This window comes from Hyaena hyaena, unplaced genomic scaffold (assembly GCF_003009895.1).
Source record: "Hyaena hyaena isolate Hyena2069 unplaced genomic scaffold, ASM300989v1 scaffold_16, whole genome shotgun sequence".
Taxonomy (NCBI): Eukaryota; Metazoa; Chordata; class Mammalia; order Carnivora; family Hyaenidae; genus Hyaena; species Hyaena hyaena.
The window spans coordinates 4518556-4534877 of record NW_024080650.1 but is presented as its reverse complement, the minus strand read 5'-3'; the positions used below and the strand labels follow the sequence as shown (position 1 = coordinate 4534877).

The following is a 16322-nucleotide window of genomic DNA, read 5'->3' as shown; positions in this document are numbered from 1 at the left end:
AAAGAACACCCTACTAAAGAACAAATGGGCCAATCAGGCAATTAGAGAAAACATTTAAAAATATACGGAAACAAAGTAAAATGAAAATAAAACAATCCAAACTCTATGGGATGCGGCAAAGGCAGTCCTAAGAGGAAAGTGCAATGCACTCCAGGCCTATTGGAAAAAATTAGAAAAAGCGCAAATACAAAATCTAACAGCGCACCCAAAGGAACTAGAAGAGGAGCAACAAGAGCACCCCAAACATAGTAGAAGAAGAGAAATAATAAAAATTAATGCAGAAATATACAATATGGAATCCAGAAAAAAAGATATAATAGATCAATGAAACCAAGAGTTGGTTTTTTGAAAAAATAAACAAAATTGACAAACCTCTTGCCAGGCTTCTTAAAAAGAAAAGGGAGAGCACCCAAAGAGACAAAATCATGAATGAAAATGGATTTATAATAACCAATCCCTCAGAAATACAAGCAATTATCAGGGAATGCTATGAAAAATTACATGCCAACAAAGTGGACAACTTAGAAGAAATGGACAAATTCCTAAACACACACACACTACCAAAATAGACATGGGAAGAGATAGAAAATCTGAACAGACCCATAACTAGGGAAGAAATTGAATCAGTTATCAAAAATCTCCCAACAAATAAGAGCTCTGGGCCAGATGGCTTCCCTGGAGGATTCTACCAGACATTTAAAACAGAGTTAATACCCATTCTTCTCAAGTTATTCCAAAAAATAGAAATCAAAGGAAAACTTCTGGACTCATTCTATGAAGCCAGTATCACTTGATTCCCAAGCCAGACAGAGACCCAGCAAAAAAAGAGAACTACAAGCCAATATCCTTGATGAATACAGATGCAAAAATACTCAACAAGATACTTGCAGCATAAAACAGTGCATGAAAAGAATTATCCACCATGATCAAGTGGGGCTCATGTTGGGTGACAGGGCTGGTTCAATATTCACAAATCAATCAATGTGATACATCACATTAACAAAAGAAAAGATAAAAACCATATGATCCTGTCAATAGATACAGAAAAAACATTTGACAAAATACAGCATCCCTTATTAATAAAGACCCTTTAGAAAGTCAGGATAGAAGGAACTTATTTAAACAACATAAAATCCATTTATGAGAAGCCCTCAGCTAACATCATCCTCAATGGGGAAAAACTGAGAGCTTTCCCCCTGAGATCAGGAACATGACATAACATAGTGCTGGAAGTCCTGGCATCAGCAATCAAACAACGAAAGGAAATAAAAAACATAAGAATTGGCAAAGAAGTCAAACTTTCACTTTTTGCAGATGACATGATACTCTACATAGAAAACCTGACAGACTCCACCAGAAGCCTACTAGAACTGATCCATGAATTCAGCAAAGTCGCAGGGTACAAAATCAACGTACAGAAATCAGTTGCATTTTTAAACACCAATAATGAAGCAACAGAAAGAGAAATCAAGAAACAGATCCCATTCACAACTGCACAAAAAACCATAAAGTACCTAGGAATAAACCTAACTAAAGATATAAGAGATCTGTATGATCAGAACTGTAGAAAACTTATGAAGGAAATTGAAGAAGATGCAAAGAAATGGAAAAATATTCCATGCTCATGCATTGGAAGAGTAAATATTGTTAAAATGTCATTATTACCCGAAGCTATCTACACATTCAATGCAATCCCAATCAAAATTGCACCAGCATTCTTCTCAAAGCTAGAACAAACTATCCTAAAATTTGTATGGAACTACAAAAGACCCCGAATAGCTAAAGTAATATTGAAGAAGAAAACCAAAATGGGAGGCATCACCATCTCACACTTTAGCCTCTACTACAAAGCTGTCATCATCAAGTCAGTATGGTATTGGCACAAAAACAGACACATAGACCAGTGGAATAGAATAGAGAACTCAGAATTAGACCCATAAATGTATGGCCAACTAATCTTTGACAAAGCGGGAAAGAGTATCCAATGGAAAAAAGACAGCCTCTTTAACAGATGGTGCTGGGAGAACTGGACAGCAACATACAGAAGAATGAAACTAGATCATTTTCTCACACCATACACAAAAATAAACTCAAAATGGATAAAGGACCTGAATGTGAGACAGGAAGCCATCAAAACCCAGAGGAGCAAGCAGGAAACAACCTCCTTGACCTAAACTGCAACAATTTCTTACTTGACACATCCCCAAAGGTAAGGGAATCAAAAGCAAAAATGAACTATTGGGATCTCATCAAGATAAAAAGCTTCTGCCTGGCAAAGGAAACAATCAATAAAACTAATAGGCAACTGACGGAATGGGAAAAGATAGTTGCAAATGACATATCAGATAAAGGGCTAGTATCCAAAATCTATAAGGAGTTCACCAACTCCACACCTGAAAAACAAATAATCCAGTGAAGAAATGGGCAGAAGACATGAACAGACACTTCTCCAAAGAGGACATCCAGATGGCCAACAGACACATGAAACGATGCTCAGCGTCCCTCATCATCAGGAAAATGCAGATCAAAACCACACAGAGATATCACCTCACGCTGGCCAGAGTAGCTAAAATGAACAAATCAGGAGACTATAGATGCTGGCAAGGTTGTGGAGAAATTGGCACCCTCCTACACTGTTGGTGGGAATGTAAACTGGTACAGCCCCTCTGGAAAACAGTGTGGAGGTTCCTCAAAAAACTAACAATAGAACTCCCCTAGAACCCAGCAATAGCACTGCTAGGAATTTACCCAAGGGATACAGGAGTGCTAATGCATAGGGGCTCATGGACCCCAATGTTCATAGCAGCACTCTCAACATTAGCCAAATCAAGGAAACAGCCTAATGTCCATCAACTGATGAATGGATCAAGAAGATGTGGTTTATCTATACGATGGAATACTACATGGCTATGAGAAAGAATGAAGTCTGGCCATGTGTAGCAACTTGGATGGAAGTTGAGGGTGTTCTGCTGAGCGAAATAAGTCAGGCAGAGAAGGTTAGACACAATATGTTTTCACTTTATAGGTGGATTAGGAGGAACTTAATGGAGGACCATGGGGGAGGAGAAGGAGAAAAATAATTGGGGAGGGTGAGGGAGGCAAACCATGACAGACTCTTGAATACTGAGAACAAACTGAGGGCTTATTGGGGTGGGCGAGAGGGGAAGGGAGGTGATGGGCATGGAGAAGGGCACTGGGATGAGCACTGGGTGTTATATAGAAATCAATTTGACCATAAACTATGAAAGAAAGAAAAAAAACAATAAAACAATAAAAAATACTTACAGAATATATTTACATGCTTATAGTATGTATTTCTCAATAATATTCATTATCGTTAGTGTTAATTGATTTTCAATGGCTTGTTTAACTTTCTTTAGTAGTTTTTATGATTGTCATAATGCTAACTTACTAAAAGCTAAAATGATTTTTACATTACATCGAAAACTACATTTAGGGGCCATTCAAGGCACAATCATTTTCTTACACAGTCAGTTCTTTCCTTTGCTTTTGGGTTATTAAACAGGTTGGGATTTGGAGATTTGAGTCCTAAGTAATTGTGTTCTTATTTTGATGTTGCTCCTTTCCTTCCCTAAGAAATGGAACACTGTGGTTATCAGCAGCCACTTTTAGTGTTTCTTGTGTATATGTCATAATTCGAATAAAAATAGTATTCACGGAGGTTTCCTTCAGAAGCACTGGTAAAACACTCCATCGTGGGTCTCTGTCAAGATATCTGAAAACTTTTTCTTGGCTTCTGGCTTTGAACAACGTTTTAGAGTAACAACAAGGCTTCATTGTGCACTGAAATTTCTGTAAGGCAACATTCATTCAAGTGTTGATCTGCATTTCACCATCCAAGAATAACAACAGTTATTTATATAATTTTATCCATGTTTCTGTTTTTTCCTATCCATTTCACCCTTCTACCCCGCCCCTGCTGAAACACTGTAGCTTGTTTGGGATGGGGGTGGGGTGCTATGCAGAGTATATATACATACAGATGTTTTTCTTCTTTTCCCCCATGGTCTTGCTGTGGAATAGACAGACGTAACCTTTTTCTTATTAACAATATTATTTAAAAGTTTGGAATTTAATATCACTTAATATCATTTCTAGGTAGTATTCTGGAATAGGTTTTCATAATAAGGGTATGTTTATAGACCAAAAGCTTAGCTTAATTCAAATTAAGATGAGTACATTTTATCACCAAAGGCTGTTATAAAATGTCCAACCCTGTATGGTTTGATAAAAAGAAATACCTAGGTGTTTCCGCTAAATTCCGAACCAAATCTCAACAAATAGATGGGTACCAGTAAGACTCTCATGAAGTCGGAATTTTCTGTGATCTTTAATGGTCAACTGAGTCAATGAAACTATAGGAGAAACTGTTCAATCCTTATTGAGAAAACGTTGCCAATGGCTTGAATAGAGTGAGATGGGATATGAATGGTCATGTCCTCATGAGAATGTATGCCACTCGAGCTACACAACGAGCTATTTTAGCTGGAAGTGTACCAAAAATATTAAGCCTAGTTTGTACTAAAGGAGTCTTATGATTCTTTTTAAAAATTAAAAATAGTGTGCCTATGTATTTCTAGCTTTATATAAAAATTGTTATAGTCATTGGTCCAAAATCCTTTATATATTCAATGGCAGAACTAGCAGGAGGAAAGAAAGTACTTAATACAGTTGTATTTAATCCAAATTGGAGATTGGCTAGCAAGGTAATTTATAATGTGCAGAAAAGCAAGGTGAATCCAGGTCACTGTCATCATTCAAAGACAACCTTGTGGAGAGATGAAGTTTGCAATTGGATTTGGGTCTGTAGGCAGCTAAGTCACAGGAGGGATGCCATTGTGTATCCAGATGGTCATCTATCCAGTTAGTGATCAGAGGTGCAGGCAGAAAAAACTTTGTCCCTGCTTCAGGGAACTGCCAAACTCTAGTCAGGATATCAGGATGTTAAGCCAAGAGAAAAGACTTCAGGTATAGAATGAGCCAGTAGCAGAGTCTTGCAAATATGTTAGAGAATCCTGGTCTAAATTGGGTCAACAAAATTAGACACAGGGAAAGGCAGCAACTCAGTGGGGTTGTGTCTCAATTTGGGTTCCCCTAGGAGGAGACTGTCAGCCAGTGATTTAAATGCAAATAGTTTCTTTGGAAGATTAAATGAATACTGAGAGGGGAAGTGGTGTGAGGAAAAGGAGGCAGCAAACAAGGGGCATGTTACCAAAACAGCTCCAACTGCAGCAACTGAAGCTCAATCCTGATTGGAAATTCTGAGATATGTGGAACCTATCTCAGATTTTGCCTGCTTAGGGGTAAAGAAGCTGGGGTATTTATATGCCAACATTCCTGACATTTCAGGTCTCCTGTGTGTGTGGTTACTAGGGCTCCAGGAGCAGGAGAAAGTCACAGGTACTAGATTCTCCAGAGAAAAATAACCAGTAGGACACACACACACACACACACACACACACACACATTATGAGGGAATGACCCACATAATTATGGAGTCTGAGAAGTCCCACAATCTCATCTGTCTATGAGCTAGAGACCCAGGAAAATCAGTGGTATACTTCCAATCCAAACCAGAAGACCTGAGAACGAGGGGAGCCAATGGTTAAAGTCCCCATCTGAATCTGAAGGCCCAAGGACCAGGGGATGATAGTGTAAGTTCTGGCCTGAATCTGAAGGCTTGACAACCAGATGGTTCAATGTCCAAGGGCAGATGATGATGGATGTTCCAGCCTCAAGCACAGAGAACAAACTTGTCTTCTTTCCACTTTCTTGTTTTATTCAGGACTTGAATAGATTGTATGATGCTCACTCACATCAAGAGGGTTATCATCTTCACTCAGTCTACTGATTTAAGTGCTAATCTCTTCCAGAAACATCCTCACAGACACATCCAGAAATAATTTTTACCAGCTATCTAGGTATCCTTTAGCACAATCAGTTGACACATATTTTAGTGGTCATACCACAGGCAAAGAAATGAAGATCTTGGTAATTGGAAAACTCATGCTCTGGTCAGGATTGTCTGAAAGATTGGTAAGTTGAGTCAGTAGGCAGACAGCTTCAGAGAATACAATTAATGGAAGAGGAAGAAACAAGAGCTGACAATTCACGGGCTGGGAAATACTTCCCCCTACTCCCTGTGTCCACCATCACCACCAGCAGCATAATAGTAGGGCAGGAGAAAGAGTCTATAGTGATTATCACACGTAGTCTGGAATCTTACTTCAAAACATGGGAAATATGCATGCAACCAACCTACAGATGGTTGAGGAACATCTAATTGATTTGAGAGGCTGACATTTCATTTTTCGTTGAATGAGTCTTTGTAATAGTATCTCTAACTTTGGGAAATTCTCATTTTATGTATCTCTATTTCAGAATGAAAAATTTTGAAACCAATGATTTAGCATTTTCTCCAAAGGAAAATTTTGGAGACAACAGTGGACTTGCTACATATGTAGCTAAAGCAATAGACCCATCCATCAGCTGGAAGGATATTAAGTGGCTGAGGGGACTGACATCACTGCCAATTGTTGCAAAAGGCATATTAAGAGGTTTGTGTATTTCTCATACTTATCTCATGATTCTTTGTAGATATAATCATGATATTTTTAAGAGAAAATAACCAGGAAAAATTAACATGGAAATCTAAGGAGACATTCCATCTCTCAGTTCTCCATGTTGATGTTTGTGAGTAAATATTTCCTCGTTCTTAGGTAATACACTGAAGACCTTGGCTCTCATGAAGTAAGAAGTTACCCTTTTTTTAAAGCATTGGATTTCTATTGCTTTATCTCGGAGCCATCACTAAATCATGGAGCTTGACAAGGTCTAGGCAAAATGTCTTGAGTTCATTGCTTTGGCTGAAAGCTACAACAAGCTGCTCCTAGACCAAGAAGAAACCCAAGGTTGATATTATGACAGACCGTTTTAAAAACCTTTTCTGTTTTTCTCCTGTTCTTTGCAAATTCCAATGACTAGAACTTATTTTTGAGTGTGGTGAATCCCACATCACCTCCCTATAAAGAATTATTGACTGCAACATTAAAATCTTCAAATATCAAGCCGCAGGTATTAAGAAACCTGACTGCTTCCCTAGTATCCACATATATTCAAATCTCACAGGGAAGTACCAATGACTTCAATAATTTGGAGTATAAATGTATTCACCCACAAAAATGTTTTCCTGCCTTTGAAAACATTTTTCTAGTTAATTATATAGAAAACTGCCAAAACCTTATTATTTTAAATTTGAATGTTTGAGTAAGTGGCTCTGAGATGAGAGATTCTATTAACTTATCTCAGGGTTAGCAACAACTTCTATTTTTTTCCAACAACTTCTAATCAAAATATTTTCATCAGATTTACTTGAATATGTGAGTTACATGGTCCCTGTTTATAAAGCTGTTGGCATGCCCCTGGCTTTATCTATTTGACCTTAAGCATGCAGAAATAAAGTTAATAAAAGTAAAAGAATGGGTGCAGCAAAACTTTTAAATAGTGGAGATACATTTAAATCCAGATCTATCATCATTTGTGCTTTTAAAAATATTGTTATATTCTTTCCTATTGATCATTGTACTAGTTCAAACTTTCTGTGGATTACACATCAAAGAAGAGTTCCTAGTGTTACAGATATCTTTAAACAACAGTTTCACTTACTTAACTGGCATACATATTGTCATCCATGATTGTTAGCACTACTTCCTATACCTACATTCAACTGTAGATACTAAAGAACATCAACCTGAAGTTTCTACCCCATTCATTCATGCATCCATTCAGTTATTCACTCATGAAGGTATTCATTGTATAAATATGTATCATGAATATTACGTGCTGAAGTTAAAAATAATAGTAACTTGAGGTCCTTGGCCAAGAGGAGATCCAATTCTTGTAGGAGACAGACACAAAAACAAGAATTTGGAGGCAATAGGATGTTAGAGGTGCTGAGATACAAATCTATGCAGTGTTAGGGTGCGGTTTAAAACAGGGCATGGACACTTATAAAAGTGGGTTAGAGAAGGTTCCATTTTAGAATGACAGATAATGTTTGATTTTTTGCCATGATATCAAAACTCTCAGACTGAAATGATGGCAAAATAAAGCAGTTTTGAGTACCAATTTATAAAACATATTTGAGAACCACTAGGATTCTTGATCAAGGAAGCAACCTCATCAGATGAGCATTTTAGGAAAATCAAGCATTATATAATGGGCCTAATGGATGGAGGTGGCAAGATTTGGGGCGGGGGGGACATTTAAGAAACTATCGTTCCCTGAGCAAGAGATCATTGTGGCTGACCTCAGGAAACTGAGAAGGTGGAATTGAATTAGAAAATGAATGCAGTTTCAAGTATTAAATCATTCTCATCACAATTATGGCCCAGGGCAAATGTCTTAAAATACCAAAGAAGAACGAAGTTTTATTATAGTTCCATATTTGTCTAAGTTAAATAGAGAACATATATAAGAATGAGATTATTTAAATTTTTAATCAACTTTTCAATTTAGGACTCCCAATATATATCATTTTCTTCAACTCTGTCCTCTGAAATATGCTCTACATCTATTTAATTAGACTTTACTATCATGTTGAAAAATACTATGGCTTCTAGAACTTCCTTCTGTTGTCATCTTACCTAGGACCAACACCCCCACCATCACCTCTTTCATATGAATCATATCATTTCTTTCACACAGAAATGTTTTACATAGTAGATAATGTTTTATAATGTTTTATACATAGTAGATAGCCAAAATGTTTATTGACTAAAATCCTTAGTGAAAACTATGAGTCTATATAATTAGAGAGAGTTCAAAGCAAGAGAAAGAGATGGAGCATTTGGCATTTGAAAGGAAATAGCTTATTTACACATGTACAGTTTACATTGTCTAGTTTCTCTGTAACTATTTATTTCATTTATTTAACAAACAAGAATTGTCTCCATGACAACTACTGCATCAAGTAGTGCATAAGCTCAATCTTGATGGGGGTAAGTGGGGGAGGCAGTTCTGGGAAATCCAGTTCTGTTTCAGAAATCTTCATCCAGAAGTCACATGGATAGACTGAGCATCACCCATTCTCTTTCACTTTCATTTTATAAGAAAGGTATAGATTATGTTTGTGGTTGTATGAATTCATGCATGCTGGAAAGATCTCAATGAAACTTCCCCCCTTACCACCATTTTAAGAATTGCATCTTAACGAATGCAAATTGAAGTGCAAGATGTAATCTCTTGCTGTGGTTAAACTCTGCCCTTGGAAAACTTCAACACAAACTCTAAACATGTATTTGAGACAGGATCTGGTCTTTGCCAAAACTCATGCTAATAAACAAACGGCTTTATGAGAAAAGGCATAATGCTTTTCAGAGTTGTATTAAAATTTAAAAAAAAATTAAACTATTCTGTGGTATTTCCATAGTGGCTTTTTTGTTTCTCAAAACTGTAACTAGCTCTTTTCCTATACACATTTTTTTCACAACACTCTCAAAACTAGTCACTTAGTGTTTCTAGATTATGCTCAAAACTGCTGCCATGCATCTAGGATTTATTTACTAAATACCTACAAGATAGCAGAATCCTGATTAAAAAACTCAATGGGCTTGAGGGTAAATCTTGAGTATTTAATTACATATAAAAATAATACATCATAAAGATAACAAACAGTGCTATTCTCCACTGACTATTGTATTTGTCAATCAATTAATGTATTAATTGACAAATTAACATATGTGGAATGTCATAGCAGTAAACTTTAAGGATTAATGAAAATATCAAAGATTCATGAACTTTTTACAAAGTCAGAACATTTCTCACCCTCCTATTAAGACAACATTGTTTTTTCTCTCTGAATTAAAATAAAATGTGAAACTTTGGAAGGCTTCATAAGCAGCTAATGAAAGGGGTTAATATCTGGTCATAAATTATCCTTACTTTGCTTCTGCAGACACTCATGATCTTATCTTCTGAGTAAACTATTTTATCATGTCCCCCTACATTCCCAGCACTGCCTAGAAGAACCTGGAAAACCACTTGAAATGATAGGAGATAATAAACTGTTACTTAAGCAGTGCTTACTTCAAATGAAAGCCTCTTTATAATTATAATCCTGACCAGGATGAAAATTTATTGTTATAAACAAAACTCAAACAGACTTGCCAAAGGCATCCAGCAAATGAATTTTCCTCCACTTACTCATCTGAGTTTATACTTCCTGCACCATCAGATGAAATTAATAATAACAGTTAATTTTATCTGAGTGTTCAACATGTGTCAGGCACTTTCTAAACACTCATTCAACTGCTTTAATTTACAAGCCAATCTTACATGAATTACTATCCCTATTTTATGACTTAGGTACCCTGATGCACAGAGAAGTTAAGAAGCTTGCTACTTACATAGCAGGCAAGTAGCAGATACAAGATTCAAACTTAAGTAGTCTGACTATTAATCTTAAACAGTTAATAATTTTTTTCATACCTTTTTCATACTATATAGTTTACTGACAATGTTCAATTTCTGGAACATAGTTTGTAATTACATATATTTTGATATATATATATATATATATTTTTTTACTTTTGATGTTTGGTATCATGCACACAGTTAGATACCCAAAGCAAACCTTCCCAATTCCACATACACTTTACATTGTATTAAGGCCATGTTTTTAGAGAACCATTTACCCAAACATGTTTTAAATGACAACATATTGGGCTTCTGGTTCCAAATGATGGAGTGAATAGATATGTACCCTCTCATCAAACCCATAATGCCACTGAAATTAAAGTACAGAAATACAAAACTATATAAGTCTTATGATAGCAAAGCAAAGAAAGATGAGGGACACAGACAATAGAGGAACTTCAAGAGATTTATGAGAGAAACAAAATGTAAGGGAACATATTGATAGGAAAATGCAAAGAAAACTCCCCCTCAAGATAGAACCAGAGGGAGCCCTGGAGGAGGCAGGAAATTCTGTAATGATTGCCTGAGAGGTACCCAGTGTCTAATCTGCAAGTGTGAGAAAGATGGGGGATGAGAGGTGGAGAAGAAAGCCAGGAGATTCATGGGAGTTCTGCTTGTGAAACTCTTACAGCAGCCAGCCATCCTATCTTCCTCCCTCATCACTTGTGCAACAGCGGGTCACTCGACATAGCAGCTCCATCCTTTCTAAAGAAATGAATAAATAGCTGAGACAGCAATGGGTGGTTGTCAACCTACAACACTGACAATATGATATGTTGCTGTTCTCAACTCTGACACTTGAGGAGCTCACAGTCCAGTAGGCCCTTAGTTAACTTAGTAAAGTTTCGCTATGATCTCACATGACCTGTTTATTGGATGAGTGGAGATTGGGTGGGCAAGTAAGTTCTCTGATCTTATAAGGGCACCGATACCCTCATGAAAATCCCACTCTCATGAACTCATCTAACTTTAATCACTTTCCAAAGGCACCATCTCTAGATACTATCATATTGGAGGTTAGGGTTTCAACATACAGCCTCTGGAGGGACACAAACATTCAGTCCATGAACATGAGCTTAACATTTTCATGTACCTATAGTTTTAGAAGAAAAATACTACTAGTATCATTTATTTGAATGGAAATAGTTAAAAACTAGCATTCAATAAAACACAGGTTTGAAAACGATGGTTTCACATGTAATTTAAAAATAGTCAGAATTACAGATTCTTTTATGAATCTTTTTTCATTATTCTTAGGTCTGTCCTTGATCTCCGTTGTTGAATTAATGAATGTATACAATGTTTGGTATCCATTTGCTTACATTTCCTAAATATGTTTTTCACTATAGTCTTAGGGCAACTATTTTTGAGTGTTAAAATTAAATACCAGTGTTACTTTCCTGATTCTATTAGCAAATGTGTTGTTGTTGGGAACATACTGAAAATAATAGTTTGAAATATAAAATATAAAAAGTGTGCTGGAAATTGATTTGAGAGAATATTAACCTATTTTAAAACTATATTTTTGGAAATTGATATATTTTGAAGCATGATTAGAGACATAGCATATAATTTTAAATTTTGTACATTTTCATATTCTTCAATGGGTGAAGTACATTTAATCATAGAACAATACAACTTAAGATAGTTACTGAGGACATAACTTTGTATTAAAGAATGTTTTTGGAATAGACTTGTTCCTTTACTGTTACACATAAGGTGCTTTCCACTGATGTATTCTTCTATGCCATGCGAATTGCAAAAGAGTAATTCTGCTAAATGCTAAATGCTATTATCTTATTAAAAATAATAAAAATGCTTAGTAGGAGTGCTTCCTTGTGAGACTAAATAAATTTTAAGTGCATATCAATTTGCTACCTATTGAAAATTTTATACCATCATTAAATTGTTGTCAATGCTAACATTTTGGTCAAGGAAACTATTACTACTATTCTAGACCTAACCCTTGGTGTATTTCTATGCCAAAGGTTCTGAGAAAGGTACAGATATATGAGGTCAAGCTCCCTTTGACTGGGACCTTTCCATTTCTAAACCCAAGGCTTCTGTTAAATTGCTCTTTTCATATACAATGACTGTCTTGCTCTTTCCAGGTGATGATGCCAGGGAGGCAGTTAAACATGGTTTGGATGGGATCTTGGTGTCAAATCATGGGGCTCGACAACTTGATGGGGTGCCAGCCACTGTGAGTTTCAGCAAATGCTCAGATTTCCCTTTGGAGTTTGCATTTCTATCATAGCTTTGACTATCTTTGTGTTTGCCTCTTCCTTGTGTATTTTGTGTGTGTGAACACTCAAGGTAAAATATGTGTGAATACATGAGATCTTTGATTTTAGATGTAGTGGTGTATAACTACCTAAATTTGATCATTAATTACTCCAGTACAGTTATTTGTAAACTTTTAAAAGTCACCGTCAAAAAATAACTCATTTATGGGCAGGGATTATTCTTGTATTCATAGATACACTGAGAGGTATAACATAAATTAGAGTATAAAAGAAATGATTATGTCATGAGAGTTCAAGGAAGAGGAGCTAACAGACCATTGTAATTATAAAAGACTTGGGTGGAGTTTGAGATTACTGGTACAGGAAGTCAGGAGGATGGAAAGACTGAAATTTCCTGTGGCTATGGGGGTTGAGCAGCTGCAGAGAGAGGGTAGGTGGGTGGGGAAAGGAATAGAAATTCTACAGCTGAGGTGAGAGGAGGTCAGCTGCAAATGGGCTACTCTCCTTGAGCTGTGCATGACCTTGGCTACATATTAGAATCACCTGGGGAACTTTAAAGACTCCTGATGCACAGGCTGCACAATACATCAATTCATCAGAATATCTGGGGCCAGGGGGCATAGGCACCGGTATTTTTTAAAGCTACCCACGAGATTCCAATGTGCATCTATTGTTTTTTAATACACTGTACACACTGTGCCAGGCAAATCAGAATCCAGAATCTAGATATGAAGTAAACCAGGGCTCCTGGGTGTCTCAGTTGTTAAGCATCTGACTTCCACTCAGGTCATGATCTCACAGGTTTGTGAGTTCAAGTCCCACATCAGGTGAGCTCAAGCCCCACTTTGGGTGAACACGAGCCCTTCTTTAGGTGGGCCCCACTCTCTTCCTTTCTGTCCCTAGTGGGATTCTCTCTCTCTCTGCCCCTCACTCATTTGTGCCCTCTTTCTCAAAAACAATAAATAAATAAAAACATAAAAGTTAGCCAAATTGGCTTGAAAAGCTGTGGGACTGAGTTAAGACTGTGAAGGAGAGCAATGAGCCCCAAGAAGTCCAAAAGCATTTGACCCCTGTTATCAGAGTCATTTAGTCACGATTATTATATGGATGGCTTTAGTAGTAGTGGATTAGTCTTCCCTGAACTATCAGGTTGATTTAGATAAATCCATAGACCAGTTATGAGTTTTAGGACAGACTAAATGACTATGGGGGAATATTGGATATCTTCCATTTTTGTACTCACAGTTTTTCCTAAAGCACTAATGGTAGAAAAGAACTTCATCTTTGCACACTGTAGGATCACAGAATCAAGAATCAAATCACAAAACTGGAAGTTTTCAGTTCTTTCTAATTCAGCTTTACTTATAGAGACCAGTCTTCTTAAATGGTGCCTGCAGGGAAAGGGAGGTTGAGAATGAAGACCCCCTCTGGGCAGGGAGGAGAAGCTGGTCACAGCTCAAGGCTCTTTTGCAGATTTATGCCTCTCTTGTGTATGAAGACATAGACTTAGTGTGCAGACCAAAGTAAGTTTGTTTTCTAAAAATAAAATCTAAATCTACTGAAATCAAATCTAACTAGATTTTAAGGGGAAAATATCTAAATGGTGTGGTTTATTTCGCTCTGGCTGAGGGGATATGGAAACTTATCTAAAAGGGCTTTTTGAGCTGTGGTCTCTGAGACTGTTTTAAAAAAACAATGACACTCCCCTTCACATGCTGTGTGTAAGAGAGGAGATGCTTGCTTGACTTTTGCCTCATACTTTAGAGCAAATTTAAGGCTCATGATGGTGAGAGAAATGTGAGATTAGATTCAGCTTACAGTGAAGATGTTTTTCCCTCCATGTATAGGGTTTGAGATGAAGAGCAAGCAGTTACAAATTAGGTTCATGTCAATGTCCTTACACTCAAGGTAGTAATGTGGACAACAGCACTCTTGAAGAGGAGCACCTGGCTGACTCAGTTCGTAGACCATGTGACTCTTGATCCTGGGGTCATGAATTCAAACCATACATTGGGTGTAGAGCTTACATTAAAAGAAAAAAAAAAAGATTGCTCTTGAAATAGAGATCAAAATGACAGTATCAAATCCATTGTTCTGGAACATCTCAAACTGGGGTCCAAAGACAGATTCTCCGGAGTCTTTGAACTCTAGAAGCATTTTTTTCCTTCAAATTTTCTTTTCTTTTCTTTTCTTTTCTTTTCTTTTCTTTTCTTTTCTTTTCTTTTCTTTTCTTTCCTTTTTTTTTTTTTTATGCTAACTGGACCCAAACTACCTTAAGCTTAAAAATATTCTTGGGGCACCTGGATGGCTCAGTTGGTTGAGAGTCCAGTGCTTCATTTGGGCTCAGTCAGGTCTTGATCTCAGGGTCGGGAGATTGAGCCCTGAGTCAGGCTCCATAACGAGAATGGAACATGCTTGGGATTCTCTCTCTCCTTCCCTCTGCCCCTCTCCCTCCTCTCTCTCTCTTTCTCCCAAATTATATGTATGTATATATGTATATATATATCTTACACACAGCATGTGAAGGGGAGTGTCATTGTTTTTTTAAAACAGATGTATATAATGTATATATACATCTATATATGACACTCTTTTCTAGTGAAAGTGTTCATCTATAAAAAATCATCATAAAATAATATATAATATTTGGGTTGTTAAGTCAAGGATTTACAAAATTGAGTCCTTGGGCATGTTCTATGAGATTTAAGAGATTTTATTTTTCCTTTTTTTTAATGTTTATTTTTGAGAGAGAGAGAGACACAGAGCATGAGCAAGGGAGGAGCAGAGAGAGAGGGAGACACAGAATCTGAAGCAGGTTCCAGGCTCTGAGCTGTCAGCACAGAGCCTGATGGGGGGCTTGAACTCACAAACCATGATATCATGATCAGAGCTGAAGTCGGAAGCTTAACCCACTGAGCCACCAGATACCTCTTATTTTTCCTTTTAAAACGGATCCATGTAATTCTACCTTTGAGATACACTGATGTATCAGTTAGCCTTTTTTGTGTAACAACCACTCTAAAAGTTACTGACCAAAATTCAATAGCTATTCATTCATGTCACAATTTTGTGAGTTGGCCATTTGGGCTGATATTGGCTAGGAGTTTTTTCTGGGCTTTTTGGCGGGGGTCACTCATATGCATGTGGTCAGCTGCTGAGTTGACTAGGACAGGCTAGTGTGGGGTGGCCTCAGTAGGGACAGCTCTGCATTGTCTCACATTAGGTAGGCTGGCTCTCAAGGTGGCAGGTTTTCTAGAGGGTAATTGCAAACACGTAAGGCCTCTTGAGATTGAAGCTTAGAATAGGCACACTGTAGCTTCTCTCTATTCTATTCTCTCTACATCCTATTGGTAAAAGTAGGTCACAAGGGTACTTCAGATGCAAGGGATGGGAAAATAGACTCTTCTACTCCTGTTTCCCCCCTCCCTCCTACCCCATGATGGGAGGGATCATCACATTGCAAGGAAATGAAGATAGGGAGGAAAATAATTACAGTCATTCTTGCAATAGCAAATAGTCAAGCCTATAGGAACCACTGGTTTTCTAAGCATGCTCAGTAGAAACCCCACCAAGGGCTTC

At 37.2% G+C, this 16322-nt stretch overlaps 1 protein-coding gene across 1 annotated transcript in view; it reads left to right on the top strand.

The window, feature by feature from the left end:
• The window catches only part of HAO1 (hydroxyacid oxidase 1), a 53945-nt gene that overhangs the window by 31874 nt on the left and 5749 nt on the right, over positions 1-16322 (top strand). The window contains exons 4-5 of the mRNA XM_039224598.1: positions 6403-6578; positions 12609-12700. Of these exons, the coding sequence (XP_039080529.1) occupies positions 6403-6578; positions 12609-12700 (268 nt within the window). The remainder of the gene's footprint in view (positions 1-6402; positions 6579-12608; positions 12701-16322) is intronic.